At 40.6% G+C, this 15,657-nt stretch overlaps 4 protein-coding genes across 4 annotated transcripts; 1 reads left to right on the top strand and 3 right to left on the bottom strand.

Annotated features, from left to right (window-relative positions):
• Positions 1 to 16: 16 nt before the first annotated feature.
• On the bottom strand, positions 17 to 3,383 carry LOC111782936 (C-type lectin receptor-like tyrosine-protein kinase At1g52310). Its single transcript, XM_023663788.2, has 6 exons — positions 3,100 to 3,383; positions 2,692 to 2,791; positions 2,480 to 2,537; positions 1,675 to 2,106; positions 923 to 1,493; positions 17 to 807 (listed from the first exon to the last, which is right to left on the bottom strand). The coding sequence occupies exons 2-6, from the start codon at positions 2,779 to 2,781 to the stop codon at positions 276 to 278; spliced, it is 1,683 nt and encodes a 560-aa protein (XP_023519556.2). The 5' UTR covers positions 2,782 to 2,791; positions 3,100 to 3,383; the 3' UTR covers positions 17 to 275.
• A 1,372-nt stretch (positions 3,384 to 4,755) lies between these two features.
• Positions 4,756 to 7,186, bottom strand: LOC111783498 (protein UNUSUAL FLORAL ORGANS-like). Its single transcript, XM_023664427.2, has 2 exons — positions 6,714 to 7,186; positions 4,756 to 5,984 (listed from the first exon to the last, which is right to left on the bottom strand). Exons 1-2 carry the CDS (start codon positions 7,154 to 7,156, stop codon positions 5,045 to 5,047), a joined length of 1,383 nt encoding a protein of 460 aa, XP_023520195.2. The 5' UTR covers positions 7,157 to 7,186; the 3' UTR covers positions 4,756 to 5,044.
• Positions 7,187 to 9,723: 2,537 nt separating this feature from the next.
• LOC111782998 (UDP-glycosyltransferase 43) lies at positions 9,724 to 11,357 on the bottom strand. The gene is made up of 2 exons (XM_023663862.2): positions 10,260 to 11,357; positions 9,724 to 10,154 (listed from the first exon to the last, which is right to left on the bottom strand). Exons 1-2 carry the CDS (start codon positions 11,319 to 11,321, stop codon positions 9,780 to 9,782), a joined length of 1,437 nt encoding a protein of 478 aa, XP_023519630.2. The 5' UTR covers positions 11,322 to 11,357; the 3' UTR covers positions 9,724 to 9,779.
• Positions 11,358 to 12,812: 1,455 nt separating this feature from the next.
• LOC111782999 (GDSL esterase/lipase At1g71250) lies at positions 12,813 to 15,054 on the top strand. Its single transcript, XM_023663863.2, has 5 exons — positions 12,813 to 13,116; positions 13,203 to 13,330; positions 13,412 to 13,654; positions 14,334 to 14,589; positions 14,661 to 15,054. Exons 1-5 carry the CDS (start codon positions 12,855 to 12,857, stop codon positions 14,879 to 14,881), a joined length of 1,110 nt encoding a protein of 369 aa, XP_023519631.2. The 5' UTR covers positions 12,813 to 12,854; the 3' UTR covers positions 14,882 to 15,054.
• The last annotated feature ends 603 nt before the right edge of the window (positions 15,055 to 15,657 follow it).

Consider the following 15,657-nt stretch of genomic DNA (forward strand, 5'->3'; position numbering starts at 1 on the left):
ACAAGAATAGAGTCCATTAAAAGAAAAGCAACTGCCGGATGAATCATTTTGCCTGATCAGTTGCAAGTTATGTTAAATTATAGTGTTTGTTGTTACCATTAGATATTGAACATTGCACAATAGTTTGACCAAGTGAAGTGGTCATACCGCCGTGCACACCGGAGATTAGCGTTCGAAAACTAATCAGAAATTGGGTTAAATGTGATTACCTACCTTGGATCCTGTCCTAGACTAACTGGCTTCATTCCAAGTTAGAATCTAGCAATGGGAAATCTTTACTTCATAGTGAGAGGTGAAGGGGCCAATTGCTGCAACTGATGAACAACATGCGACATTCTAGGGCGCATGGATGGGACATGCTGCGTGCAAGCATACACAAGGTCCACCACCTTCTGAACAACACCACCCTCCGGAATCCCAGAAGTAGAACTGCTCGTTATATAAGGATCCAAGAGATCTAGGTAACGGTGCGCCTGCACAAGTGGTGTTGCCCATTCGAAAATGCTCTGCCAACCAACTGAATCAACTGCCTGTGTAGGCCTCCTACCCGTCACAATTTCAAGCAGCAGCACCCCAAAACTATAGACATCGCTCTTTGTCGTTAGCTCATTTCTGTAGACAAATTCAGGAGCAAGGTATCCGTAGGTTCCTCCTGCCATAACCGTCCTCTCGTGCATCGCTTCATATGCCACCAATTTGGATAGGCCAACTCCCATCAGATGTGCTCCAAATTCTTCATCAAGAAGTACATTACTGGCACGGATATCTCGATGTACTACGTGTGGCTTGACCTTGTCATGAAGGAACCTGTACACAACATGAAAGATGAGAGTCAGTACATAATTGCTAGAGAAGAGGTTGGATTATCAATCAAAGTAATTGTTCCTTCGCATCTTAAGAAAGATCCATAAGTTGTACATACGCAATCCCTTGGGCAAGAGTCGTGGCAATTTTCATTCTCATGGTCCAATCTAAGCTTCGACCACCTCTCGGTACATGGTGAAGCCATCGATCTAAGGGTCCATTGACAACGAATTCATAAACAATGTACCGGTCACCATGGTTATAGCAGCATCCTTTCAGGGCAACCAGATTTGGGTGACGAAGTTTAGCAACTCTTGCAATTTCAGAATGAAACTCTTTTTTCCTCTGAAAGCTGGACTTCTTTAATCTTTTAATTGCAACTCTTGAACCATCAGGTAAGAGTCCACTGTATGTACCACCTGTTTTTGTGTCTCCAAGAAGACAGTTTCCCTCACTAAAGTTTTTTGTAATAGATCTCAGCTCTTCCTTGGTAAACACCTTCCATGAAGGTGGTACCAGTGCAGAAGCTGCAGGATTGGATACCTTCCGAGACCTTCTCCGTTTTTTGCTCCTCTTGTAGGCAAGAAGCCAAATCACAACAGCAAACGTCGTGCAAAATATCAACCCACTCACAACAGCTAGAATAACTAGATACTCCTTGTGGCAGTGCATGCGCTGGCATCTATCATCTGATACAATTAAAACAATATCAATCTCAGTGTGGATCACAACATCTATCAATGACTAAACTACCTAAGAACCAGGAAATGGAAATACCAAACATGTTAGATTCATTCCATTCCTCTCTTGCTATAAGTTCTCACTCTGTTAACGAGTTACGTGACAAGAACGCCTAAGATGATGGCATACCTAGATTTATCATGCATATAAAAGGGTGAGAACTGTTGCATTTCTCATCCCTAAGGAAGGGTGCTGCTGGTCCACCAACTATCAAAGCACATGTTTCAATCAAATCATTCATGCGGCAAGAGACATTTTTGCAATTAGATTGTGAAGCTGTGCTGGGAATGATGGAATTGTTCCATTTCGAAACACCATCCGACCACTTCCAAACAAAGTTATTTGAAGAGTTGAACACTCTGCCACCAACCCAACAGCCACCAAAAGTTCCATTACACATGTTTTGTGCAAAGCTAAACTCTTGATATGTTATCAGAGATGCTAAGTTCCCGCCTAAACCGTTACATTGGTTCTCTGATTCATTCCATGATTTAGGTCTCGACATAAAACCATAGCACTTAGTCCTGTTTGGGCTAATAAACCAACCATGTGGGCACCGTCCTAGCCAAAGAGAAAAGAAAAGCATTTGAGGTTGCCATATTATAACCACAGTATAACAATGACAAACAGAAATTGAGACAGATTCTCATAAGGATGTAGTATGCTTGAATGCAAGGAAGGAAAAAGGGAAAAGTAAACTAAAAAACTAAATAGGACATGTCGCATAAATAATCAGCAAGCAGAAGAAGACTCTGATTTAATTATGAATGATGAGCTTAAACATAGAAAAATCTTTCATATTCAGAAAGAAGAGATCATTTTTTTTTTCTTTCATAGATCTTCCAAGTTGAAAAAAACCTAAACTGTTTTCTTCTTCCTTCAATTCACCGAACTGTTGTAGGCAAAGTAGCAACTCTAGAAGTTAACTGCATACCTTTTGGGTTTTCATTTCGGGAAACAACCGAATGCCCACTTACTGAGTCGTTGAACATCTACATATAGCCAAAGGAAACTTCATGACATAATTTCCCAAAACAGGGGCACAACATTTAATTGATTCCGATGGAAAAGCCAAAACAAGAATATAACATCAAGCAGTAATGAAGGAAAAAAAAAAAAAAAATCAGTCGAATTCGAGTTCCTTACAGTGTCCGAGGCGCCCATTCTGGACACCCAAATTAACGTCAGAAGCGGAATAAATTGCAGATACAGCGTTTTCACCTCTGTCGGAGCCATTACCCAAACCCTAAGCATGAAAACTCGAAAGTTTAGCCAGAAGAAGAAGCCGTAACGAGATCGCGCACCAAAAAACACATCCACCAAATCTAACTAACTCAGAAAGCACAAAAATCGACAATCCCCAATGATTCGAACAGATAAATTAATGTCTAATTCATATCCTCCATAAAACAAGAGAACTTAAAAACAAATAAAAAAAAAAAAATCCACAAACGAGATTTGAAACAAAATCACAACATCAACAGAACGCTCAGTTTGAACGCCAATTGGAAGAATCAACCACAAATTGATGAAGAAATCTTCAAAAAGACTTACCAACCGACAGGGCGTAGACTTCTGAGGTCTTGAAAATGCGAGTGGTTTAGGCTTAGATGCAAATCCCTTTTCTGTTCGCCTCCATTTCCATGTATTTCAGCATTTCATACGAACAGATAATTCATGGAGTAGCTGAGCTGAGCTGATCTGAGAGCACTAAGATTCGAAGGCCTCATGGTCACGAAGCATAAGGCATTGAAGTGAGCAGTATAGTCGTTTGGCAGTTAACTAGGTCTACCGACTCTGGAGACTGGAACGCCCCCTTTTCCATTCTTTCCCTCCCTTTTTCTTTTAACAGCTGTAAATTATATATAATACAAATATAAAAACTCATAATTTGTAAAAATACTCGCTTATTTATTTTTCAATTAATTAACTAATTTAACTATATATATTAAATAAATAGTACTATATTTAATTTATTGTCACATCCTTAATTAATTAATTATATCTTTTACAAACAATAGTTACAAAACATACCCATATTATATTATATTATAAATATAAAATTTAAATTAATTAAAAATATTAAAAAAACATACGTTAACCTTAATTATCATCATGTTTAAAACATTTATTATAAGTATGTGAAAAACTCTCAGTAATAAATATCGTTTTAGAATTACAAGGGGACAAGAGACATAAAATCTGTAATAGTTTAGATATCAAATAGATATGGATCGAGTCGAGAGAGATGAGGTGGAAATATTGAGAATTATTGGGAGTGAGTCCACATTGGTTAATTCAGTCGAAGATCATGGGTTTTGTAAGTGAGGAATAGTATCTCTATTTGAGGCCTTTTGGAGGAAGCCCAAAGCAAAGTCATGAGAGCTTACGCTCAAAGTGGACAATATCATATGATTGTGAAGAGTCTTTTGATTTCTAACAGGAATAGTGTCCTACGTTGGAAATCATACCATTGTGGAGAGTCCTGATTTCTAACCGGAATAGTGTCCCACGCGGAGAGAGTCCTGATTTCTAACGGGAACAATACAATATCATACCATTGTGAAGAGTCCTGATTTCTAACAGGAACAGTGTCCCATGCGGAGAGAGAGTCAATGATTTCTAACAGGAACAATACAATGTCATACCATTGTGAAGAGTCCTGATTTCTAACAGGAACAGTGTCCCACGCGGAGAGAGTCAATGATTTCTAACAGGAACAGTGTCCCACGTGGAGAGAGTCAATGATTTCTAACACGAACAAGGAACAGTGTCCCACGCGGAGAGAGTCAATGATTTCTAACAGGAACAAGGAACAGTGTCCCACGCGGAGAGAGTCAATGATTTTTAACAGGAACAGTGTCCCACGTGGAGAGAGTCAACGATTTCTAACAGGAACAGTGTCCCACGCGGAGAGAGTCAATGATTTTTAATAGGAACAGTGTCCCACGTGGAGAGCGTCAATGATTTCTAACAAGAACAAGGAACAGTGTCCCACGCGGAGAGAGTCAATGGTTTCTAACAGGAACAAGGAACAGTGTCCCACGCGAAGAGAGTCAATGATTTTTAACAGGAACAATATCATACCATTGTGGAGAGTCCTAATTTCTAACAGGAACAGTGTCCCACACGGAGAGAGTCAACACCCAGAAACCCGACTCATCTGTCTGCCATTGCAGTCTTATCCGTAGAGGAAGCTGATTTCTTCCATTGAAGAAGGAGAAAAGCAAGAACAAAAATTAAATTAAATTGAAAAAAAAAACAGAACAAAGAAAAGAACAGTAACATAATAAAAACGTAAAGTACTGGCGGTCGGCGTGCCCTAAATTTACGACTTGGAGGATGACAGCAGACACCCAACGTTTCTGAATTTGAGGAAAACGCATATTCATACAACATTATCTCTCTTTGACTTGGTCAAAATAAATTCTACCCAATTAAACCTAACAAATTAAAAAAAAAAAAAAAAGAAAAAAACCCCTAAATTATTTTCTGTTCATCACTGATGATTAGCGTTGTAATTGTGAAAGGGAAGGGAGAAGTGATCGATGAGTCCGGTGACTGGCGTGGCCAATCTCGGCTCATAAGCAAAGCCATGAAGAACCTCTTCTCCGCCACCGTTGCCAATATAGGGACACGGCGGAATCCACTGCCAGAGTTTCTTGGACATGTCATACAAGAGCGCGGCCTTATCCCAACACCCTTTAATTAAAACCACCATGAATTCCCCATGCGCCACGCATTCAAACCCACACCCTTTTTCCATTTCCTCGAACTGCACGTACAATTGCTGCGGCATTCGCTCCATTTCTATCCACGTCGTTCCGCACCCTTGTAGCCCCCAAACCCGGAGGCTCTTTGGTATGTTCAATTTGCTCTTCTCCACCGCCGCCATCAACAGCAGTTTCCCTCGGCTCTCCACCAGGTTTGGCGACCGTAGAAACCGCCTCATTGGTGCTTGGATTTTCCACCACTTGTTTTGTGACACGTCGTATGCAAGGATGCTGAATGGGCTGTAGTTCATGCAGTACAATCTTCCTTCCACGTGGACCATTCGATTTGATTCGAAGCTGCATAGACGTGGCAGAGCTGAGGTGGTGGCCCACATTGAGTAGAATCCGCCGCTGTCTATGTGGAAGGTCTCTGCCGTTAGATTTTTCACGGCGTAAGGGGATATTAAGTCGTCTCCGGCCACCGTCACGTCTATGGAAGATGGGGTTATGGCGAGGCCGATTGAAGGGAATAGGCGTGGTCTTACTGTCGGGGGCAGCTGAGATAAGGTGCCTAGAATTGGGTTCGATAGGATTAGACTTTTGGGACCCCCCTCGTCCGGCGCCCAACAGATTAGCCCGCCGGAGGAGGCCACCGGTGAGAACCCCGCCGGAATTTGAGCGAACGACAGCCGGTACCATGCCACGTCATATGGATCAAACAGGTACCTATCAAAAATTGATATTTTTATATTTATTTCTAAATTTTCACAATTTTTTACAATTATATTGATCTTAAAATTGGAATAGAGAATAAAATTGTAACAAACCCCAATCCCATCTCTACTGGATATTGTTAGCTTTAGCTAATTAGTACCATGTGGTCGACCTTACAATTTTAAAACTTATTTATTATGGAGAGGTTTCCACGCTACTGTCGGATTTCACAATCCATCCCCTTAGAGGCCCAACATACTTGCTAGCACATAACCTGTTATTTGGCTCTAATTCCATTTATAACTATCCAAATCCACTGTGAGCAGATATTGTTACTAATTATGTATAGCCATCCGTTTCACAATTTGTTATTTGGCTTTGATATCATTTATAACCGCCCAAGTCTATCGCTAGTAGATAATGTCACTAGTTATGTATAGCCATCAGCTTCACAGCTTGTTATTGGGCTTTGATACCATTTGTAACCGCTCAAGCCCATCGCTAGCAGATATTGTCACTAGTTATATATAACCACTAGTCTCACAGCCTGTTATTTGGTTTTGATACCAGTTATTTGGTTTTGATACCATTTGTAACCGTCCAAGCCTATTATTAGCAGATATTGTCACTAGTCACGTATAGTCATCATTCTCACAATTTAAAAAATGTGTCGGGCCACAAAAAATAATAATATTTAAACCTAGAAAAAAAAAAAAAAAAAAGAAGGGTTTAAGCATTTACCCCTCGTAGGTGGGTCTGGAGGCGGGTACTCCAAGTGGGGAGTTAGTATTATTCCTGTAAATGTGGCTGGAAAGGCCTTTGAGCTTGAAGAACAGGAACCAGTGGGGGCGATGAGGGGAGAGTTGGAGGTAGGTTTCGAGAAAGGTAGCGTAAAAGAGAAGGCCGTACCATCTCTTGCAGACGCAACGGGCACGAAAGAAGGCCGGCGGCGGAAGAAACGCGACCACCCGGTCCAGCAGCTTCTGCGGCAGTTTACTCCATATTCTGGTATCCATCATAGGGCCGGACAGAAGTCCGGGAATGGAAGAAGAGGAAGAAGAAGAAGAAGAAGAGGCAGTGGAAGAGGCGGAGAGAATGGCGCAATTGGAGGGCGAGAAATTGTAGGCGAAGGGGAGAGGCATAGAGGAGTGAAGAGTAATGTCCATGGTGTGACTGAAATTCATGTTTGAAAGGGAAATGGGTGTGACTTAGAAACCATGGGTATGTGTTTTATAGGGTGGATTGGGATGAATTAATAAAATAAATTAATAATTAATAATTAATATTAATTGGGTTGCTTTTTTTTTTTTTTTGTGTCTGTTGGTGAGTGTGAATGGCAGTGTGAGTCTGAATGTTGCATCTGTCATTTCGAGTTGTTTTGTCAATGGCCGAGGTAGGAAGGACAAGGGGCATCTCTCTCTCTCTCTCTCTCTCTCTCTATATATATATATATATAATATATATATATATATATATATACATAAGAAGTTTGTTTGTTTGATTGATTTGTAATTCTGAATTTGAAGCTTTAAACAAGAAAAAATGCAGAGGAGGCATCATGTAATCTACTTATATTTCCCAAATAATTGGGGGCCCATATGGGTGGCTATGGCTATGGCCCCTCCTCCTCCCATGCCCATGTCCTGCATTCTTTCTGCTGCTCTACTTATCCTCACAACTATCTTAATCCAACCCTATTCAACCATACTTACTTACATAAATAAATCAATAATAACAACCCAGATCGAGTAGGTCCCGTATTGGTTGAAGTGTTTATGTAACGACCCAGATTGTATAAGTCTATTAGGGAAGGTTTTCACATCCTTATAAATGGTGATTTGTTCTCCTCACCAACGAACGTGAGACATCACATTTTATTTGTTTATCAAAAGGAGACAGCGTTACTTATTTATAAACCTATAATTTTTTTTTTTAGTGGGTCAATGTGAGAATACTCCTCTCAATAATTGAAAAACCATGTTTGACATATGAGTTATTTTTGGTTATATCTTTGAGGCTTATAACTTTTTTGTTGGACACATGAAGATTTTAAGTTAAGGGCATGACTCTGATACAATGTTGGAACACGAAGAACGTAATTCAAAGGTAGAAAAGAAAGGAGGGGAGGGGATGAGAGGAGATAAATGTGAATGAGGGAATCCCAATTTGTTGTGAAGATGAAGAAGTAAATTAAGATAGAGAAAGAGAGAGAGAGAGAGAGTTGTCAGTGAGATCATACGTCCAATCCAATCCAATCCAATCTCATTTACTGATGGATTTGGTGGCAGTTTGGGGTGTGGCGTGAACTACCAAAAAGTTCATCCTTTTTTTCTTTCTTTCTATCTATCTATCTTGAAGACGCAGACAGAGGAGGGGGAAGGGGAGGGGTGTTGTGTTGTGTTGTGTTGGTTTGATCTAATCATTCACATTGCTTTCTAACCTTTCTGCAATTCATCATTTCCCCTTTTCCGCAACACTCTTCACAGTTGTGGTTGTTGTTGGTTGTGTTGGTGTTGTTCTTGTCAATCCCTTTCCCCTTTCTAAAACTCCAAACCTCTCTCCTCCATTTTTGGAAATTTCCGCCTCCCTTCAAGCAACCCCCCCTCCGCCCTCCGCCCTCTGCCCTCTTCCACTTCCACTGCCACTGCTTCTCTTCTAATCTACAACCACACACAACGCACCATCACTTCACTTTTTAACCTCTATCTCATCCCTTCTTTCTAATCCCCTCCCTATCAGTTTCACAATTTTAAAACATGTTAAAACATGTTTGTCAACAAGTTTTCACACTCTTATAAATAATGTTTCATCTCGCAATCCACCCTTCTTGAAGACTCAGCGTACTCGCTAACTCTTATACCATTTGTTGTTAGGATCGAAACCAATTGTTAGCTTTGATACCAATTGTTAGGATCGATACCAGTTGTTAGGATCGCTCAACAACATCAAGATGAACACAAAAAAATAAGAGAGATAAAATACAAACGCACACCCGTTAAGATGAACACAAACAACAGGAAAGAGAAAATACAACCAAGAATGTTGGCTAAAGGTTTTATATGGATCACTACAAACAACAAGAGAGAGAAAATACTACAAATATTGTCTAAATGTTTTATATGGATGACTTCAGGGAATACAAAAGGGAGAAAGGACAAGAGCACTCAATTTACTAAATATAGTTTTCAAAGATTCAAAGTACACGATATAATCTACCAAATATATCTCTATCAAAATTTTATCAAATATCTACCATATATATTTGTCTCATATCTTTACTCGATATCTTCCAAATGTATCTCTATCAGATCTATCATCAGGCTCCATATCCCAACATTTGTAACACCTCAAGCCCACCGCTACCAGATGCCGTTCGCTTTGCCTAGTTACTTATTACCGTCAGTCTTATGATTTTAAAATACGTCTCTTAGGGAGAGGTTTCTAAAGAATGCTTCCTTCCCCCTTAAATCGAGGCTAGATCTCACCATTTCTAATTAATGAACTAAACAATACGATGTTATAATTAAAATTTTATTTAATACTATAAGAAATAATTATACATAAATTAAAATAGAAAATGAAGGGTTTAAAAACATAAAAATAAAAAATAGTTTGAAATTATAATAAAAATTAGGCAGGATCCACAAAACTTTATGTCTAGTTTGTTTCAATTTCAACTAATATTTATTTAAAAATAAATTTAGAATTTAAAAATTATAATTTTGAAAACGACATCGTACACAAGATAAGGTGGCATAAAGATTACAAATTTATTTATTTATTTTGTGTTATTCCAAGGCCAAAATATTACAAAATCTGAGCCGTTAATTTCTCAATCAGAGAATTCAATGCCGTATACGATGAACCATTTTCCAGTAGGACAGTTCTGCACTTCTCTCCCATCCGCTTCACCCTCGCCTTGACTTCATCACCGCCGTCCATTAAGCGCCTCAGCGCTGTCTCTAGCTCCTCCGCCGTCACCAGCTTGCTTCCTTCCCTGTAATCCAACCGCAACTCCACCGCCAATTCCAATTCCTTCACCATTTCAAAGGCGTTCATTTGCTGCTCTGCATACACCGGCCACGTTGCTATTGGCACACCAAACCATAAGCTCTCCAAAATCGAGTTCCACCCGCAATGCGACACGAACCCTCCAATCGCACCGTGGCTCAAAATACTCACCTAACACCCAATAAAAAATTAATTAGGAAACTGTGAAGCCTACTACTAACAAATATTGTTCTATTTGATTTACTTAAAAAGAAAAAAAAAAAAAACTCTACCCACCTGCGGGACCCACCCACAGACCAATCCCAGCCCAGCGGTGCGAGTTACGAACCCATCCGGCAACACGTCGTCTAGATCGGAGTAGTCGTCGGGGTGCTCTAACTGGGACTTGGGCGGCTGACGCACGACCCACACAAAGCGGAACCCAGCCCGTTCGAGCCCAAAGGCAATTTCTCTAATTTGAGCTTTATCAAGACTTCCCATACTCCCAAAGCTCAACAGAACAACCGACCGCTCAGGCTGACCGTCGAGCCACTTCAGGACGCTCTGGTGGGTGGCACGAGACGGCTGCCACTGGGCTGGGCCGCCCAAATCAAGCAAAGGCCCAACAGCATAAACCGGTGGAATCTCACCCAACGAGCTCAGCGCATGAGGCTCAAGCTCTGTAAACGAATTAATAACAACCCCATTCGTCTCGCCATACCTACGCCCGTGATGGGCGTACCAGAAAAGACCATCCCGCGTCTTCAAAACAGTGGACGGCAACAAACTGGAAGTCAGCGAGTGAGCAAAGCTCGGCAACACAAACTCAGCATCCGAGTCACGGATCAAGGATTCAACTCGGTCACGATCCATCTTAGGTAGTTGAACCATGAGGCTAAGAAAAGTAGCCGGAGACGCAAAGAAGAGGTAGCTAGGAATTTGGAGGTCATTAGCAACATCGATGAAGGCCGTCGTGAACATATCGACAAAAACCCCAACGACACGGGCGGAATTTTGGGGATTGTGGAGGTCAATAATGGCTTGCTTGACGTGGGGCTTATAAGACTCGAAATACAATGACAAATAGGCGATGTGGGAATGGAAGAGAGCGGGAGATGGGGGTTGGGCAGATGGGATAGCAATGAATTGGATGTTTTGAGAAGTGGAAGCAGAGAAACGTGATTGGGTGTAGGCATTGACGAGGGGTCTTCCAGGGATGTCGAGGGCGAGGAACGTGGCCAAAAAACGAGGGTCGTGATGGACTAATCGGACGGCGAATTCCACTGCCGGAACTAAATTTCCGATTGCGGGGTTACAGATGAACACTAGATGATGATGATGATGATGAGGTTTGGCCATGGTGGGGATAGTGGGGAATTGGAGATTTGGAATCTGAAGATGAATTATTGGCAGAGATTGAACCAAACTTGCAACTTATTTATTGAATCACTGGAAGTGGAGTAGCGAATAAGGCTTTTGAATAAATAAATTACAAAAACATATATGGTAATGGGCATAAAGATAAATTAGTATATCAATCCAAGGTGGTAATATAAAATATACAGTATAATCAATTATTGTTGTATCCCACGTTGATCAGTGAGAAGAACGAAACACCTTTGAAAAGGATGTGAAAACCTTTCACTGACGCGTTTTAAACCCTTGAGTAAAAACCCAAATAAGACAATATCTACTAGCGGTGGGCTTGAGTCGTTACAATTATATAACTGATATGCTTCAGACTTGTTTTATAAACCTAAAGAAGAGGTGGGTTTGAGTGGTTACAAATGATATCTAACACAATGGGTGGATTGTCCGATCCACATTAATTGGAGAGAGGAACGAGTATCAGAGCCATAAGTTGAGGTGGATTGTGAGATTCACATTGATTGAAGAGGGGAACGAGTATCATATAGATTATACAAAAAGTATCAAATTTCTTACCCCTCAAAGTCAACGCTCCATATATACTATAAAATATGACTGAATCCCGATAATATAGATTATACAAAAAGTCTATAAATGAAAATTTGAAAACTAATGCATAGTTGGGTTTGATTAATAAATATTATTATTTGTAATTTATTAATAATTGGGTGTTCAAACATGGATTAAGGTTAGGTAGTTCTTGAGAAGGATTTGAATGTAACACGTAATCCCTTACATCAGGAGCAGCTGAAGTGATAATAAATCAAAGCTCATTCAAAATTGGTAGTTTGCAAAACTAACCCAAAAACACACATAAATGCAAAAAGTTGCAACCACTTTTTCCAAAAACATTCCTAAAACTACTTTTTAAAACTAACTTTCAAAATAAAAAATCTAAAAAAATAACCTTAATACTTCTAACTTTTTTTTAACAATTATAGATAATCTATGAACTATTGATAAACCCGTTGAAGCTTTCATTGATAGGAAAAGTAATACTTCGTGTTCTTGACACGTATCTTGTCTATTCGACTTGTACCGTCGTCATGTTCGATATTAATATTAATAATGTATGAACAAATTATATAATAACACGACCAAAAAATTGTCAATCACATCATGACGGTCTCGACTATAACGGGTTATAAAATTGTCGATCACGTCGTGACAGCCTTGACTATAACGTTTAAGCCTCGTAGTAGGCAGAGATATATGCATGAACAACACCTGGCTCCAAAACGATATGCATGAAGCAAGAAGCATGAGGCAAAAGGGTGGGAAAGGGCATCAAGAAAACTGACAAACTTTTCGGTTATAATCTTTACCCTAAACACTGTAATAAAGCCATAAATTCTTCCCTTAATCACACCAAAATCACTCCTCTTTTACGCTTATTATATATATATATATAATCCCACATTCCCCAACCATTACACATTACCTCTACTCATCCCCTGTTTCACCATGATCATCCAGCCACCTCGTTTGGCCGCCTCCGCCGCCCTGCTCCTCCTCCTAGTCGTCTTCCTCCGATGCTCGGACGTGACGGTTTCAGCGACAAATGGGGTTCCGGCGATTTTCGTGTTCGGCGACTCTCTTGTGGATGTTGGCAACAATAATTTTCTCCGATCAGTTGCTAGAGCCAATTATTATCCTTATGGGATTGATTTTCTTTCGGGTCCTACCGGGAGGTTTTCTAATGGACGAACCGTTATAGATATGTTTGGTATCGTTAATCTTTCTTCATAGACTTGTTTAGAGCCTGTTTCTATTGTTTTTTTTAAAGAGTTTTAATGTGTGATTGTCTTGCAGTGGACATGTTTGGAATTCCGAACGCTCCGGAATTTGCGAATCCGAACACCACCGGAGTTGGCATACTCCACGGCGTCAACTATGCTTCGGCTGCTGCCGGAATCCTCGACGAGACTGGCAGACATTACGTATGCGTTCCTGGGTTGTTGTGTAAGTTCAAAATTATTCAAAAACGTGTTTTTAATCGTTCGAATCGGTTTTGGATACAGGGCGAGAGGTACAGCCTGAGCCAGCAAGTGGTGAATTTTGAAAGCACTTTGAATGAGTTAAGGAGATCAATGGGGAGTTGGAATCTGAGTCGTTATTTATCAAAATCCTTAGCCTTTTTGGTGTTTGGAAGCAACGATTACATAAACAACTACCTGTTGCCGGAGCTCTACACTTCCCGCTTCAGATATACCCCTAATCAATTCGCTAACCTTCTCCTAAACCGATATTCTCGCCAGCTTCTAGTGAGTTCTTTTTCTCCGGGTTAACCCACTACATGTTTATTATACCGTTGAGGATTATTGGGAGAGAGTCCCACGTTGGCTAATTTAGGGAATGATCATTACAAGTAAGAAAACATCTCCATTGTTAGGAAGCTTTTTTGGAAAATTCAAAACAAAGCCACGAGAGCTTATGCTCAAAATGGACAATATCATAATAGTATGGAGATCCGTGATTTCTAACATAGTTTTAGAGTCATGCCCTTAACTTAGTCATGTCAATAGAATTGAACGAATAAAAGGGTCATGCCCTTGATTTAGCCATGTCAATAAAATTCTCAATTGTTGAACAAAGGAACAATGACAGTGTATTTGAGGAGTCAAGCCTCGATTATGGGGAGGCTGTTCGAGGGCTCCATAGACCTTAGAGGAGGCTCTATAGTGTACTTTGTTCAAGGAGTCAAGCCTCGATTAAGGGGAGGCTGTTCGAGGACTCCATAGGCCTCAGAAGAAGCTCGTTTGAGGAGAGAATTATTGGGAGGGAGTCCCAAGAAATGTTTATATAGTTTATAAGTAATGAATACATCTTCATTGTTACGAGACCTTTTGGTAAGCCTAAAGTAAAGCTACTAGAGGTTATGCTGAAACTAGACAATATCATGTATTGTGGAGATCCGTGATTCCTAACATATATTTTGCACAGGCGCTTCAGAGTGTAGGGTTGAGAAAGTTCGTGGTGGCAGGAGTGGGGCCGTTGGGCTGCATCCCGAACCAGAGGGCTTCTGGCGCAGCCACTCCAGGGCGGTGCGTTGATAATGTGAACAAGATGCTGGGGGCTTTCAACGAGGGGCTAAGATCGCTAGTAACCCAGCTGAACAGCCAGCACCCTGAATCCACCTTCGTCTACGTCAATGTGTACGCCATTTTTGGCGATATCTTGAACAACCCTGATAGATACGGTGAGAGATGATCGCCATTAATGGTTAGCTTAGCAGGGGGAAGTTATTAACTACATTAAAATGCAATGCAGGGTTTCGAGTTGTGGACACGGCGTGCTGTGGAGTGGGGCTAAACAGAGGGCAAATAACATGTTTGCCTCTGCAATTTCCATGCCTTTACAGGAATGAGTACGTGTTTTGGGATGCATTTCACCCAACAGAAGCAGCCTCCGCCATTCTTGCTGGTCGAGCTTTCAGAGGTCCACCCTCCGATTCCTACCCCATCAATGTCCGTCAGTTGGCCCTCATCTGAGCGCCGCCGTCGCCGTCGCCAAACCCTCTTGCATCACTCTTTCTTTCTAATATGTTGCTTTCTCATGTGAAAAAAGACCCAATGTAATCCCTATGAAAATGTTGATCAATCTAGCTTGTTTCTTTTAAGAAGATTGCATTAACGCTATCAATATGTTGAAAATTTCTCCCTAATAGACATGTTTTAAAACTCTGAGACTGACAACGATATGTAACGGACCAATACAGACGATAAACTTGAGCTATTATAGTGGTATTAGAGCTAGACATCAAGTGGTGTTTCGGCGAGAACGCCAGCTCCTAATGAGGGGTGGATTGTGAGATCTCACATCAGCCAGGCACCGAGCGGTGTGTCAGCAAGAACGCGAGACCCCCAAAGGGGTGAATAGTGAGATCCCTCATCGCACTGAACAGTGTGTTTGCATTGTGAGATCCCACGTCAATTGGAGAAGAGAACGAAGTATTTCTTGTAAAGGTGTGGAAACCTAACTTTAAAATTGTTGGGCTGACAACGATGAAGACAATGAGTAACAGACCGAATCAAAGCTGACAATATCTGTAGGCTGACAACGATGACGACATGAGTAACCGACCGAATCAAAGCCGACAATATCTACGTAAATCTTAAATAAACCTTAAAAAGACAGTCTTCTGTAGTAAATCCTTATCCAAAAGATTTTGTAATAATAACATTTTTCTATATAGATTTTTGGAAGGAAGCAGCTGGAAGACAAGCAGCTACACAGTAAACATGAGAATATTTGGAAAAGATTATAT

Source organism: Cucurbita pepo, chromosome 20, assembly GCF_057944985.1.
Source record: "Cucurbita pepo subsp. pepo isolate OVF chromosome 20, ASM5794498v1, whole genome shotgun sequence".
Lineage (NCBI taxonomy): Eukaryota > Viridiplantae > Streptophyta > Magnoliopsida > Cucurbitales > Cucurbitaceae > Cucurbita > Cucurbita pepo.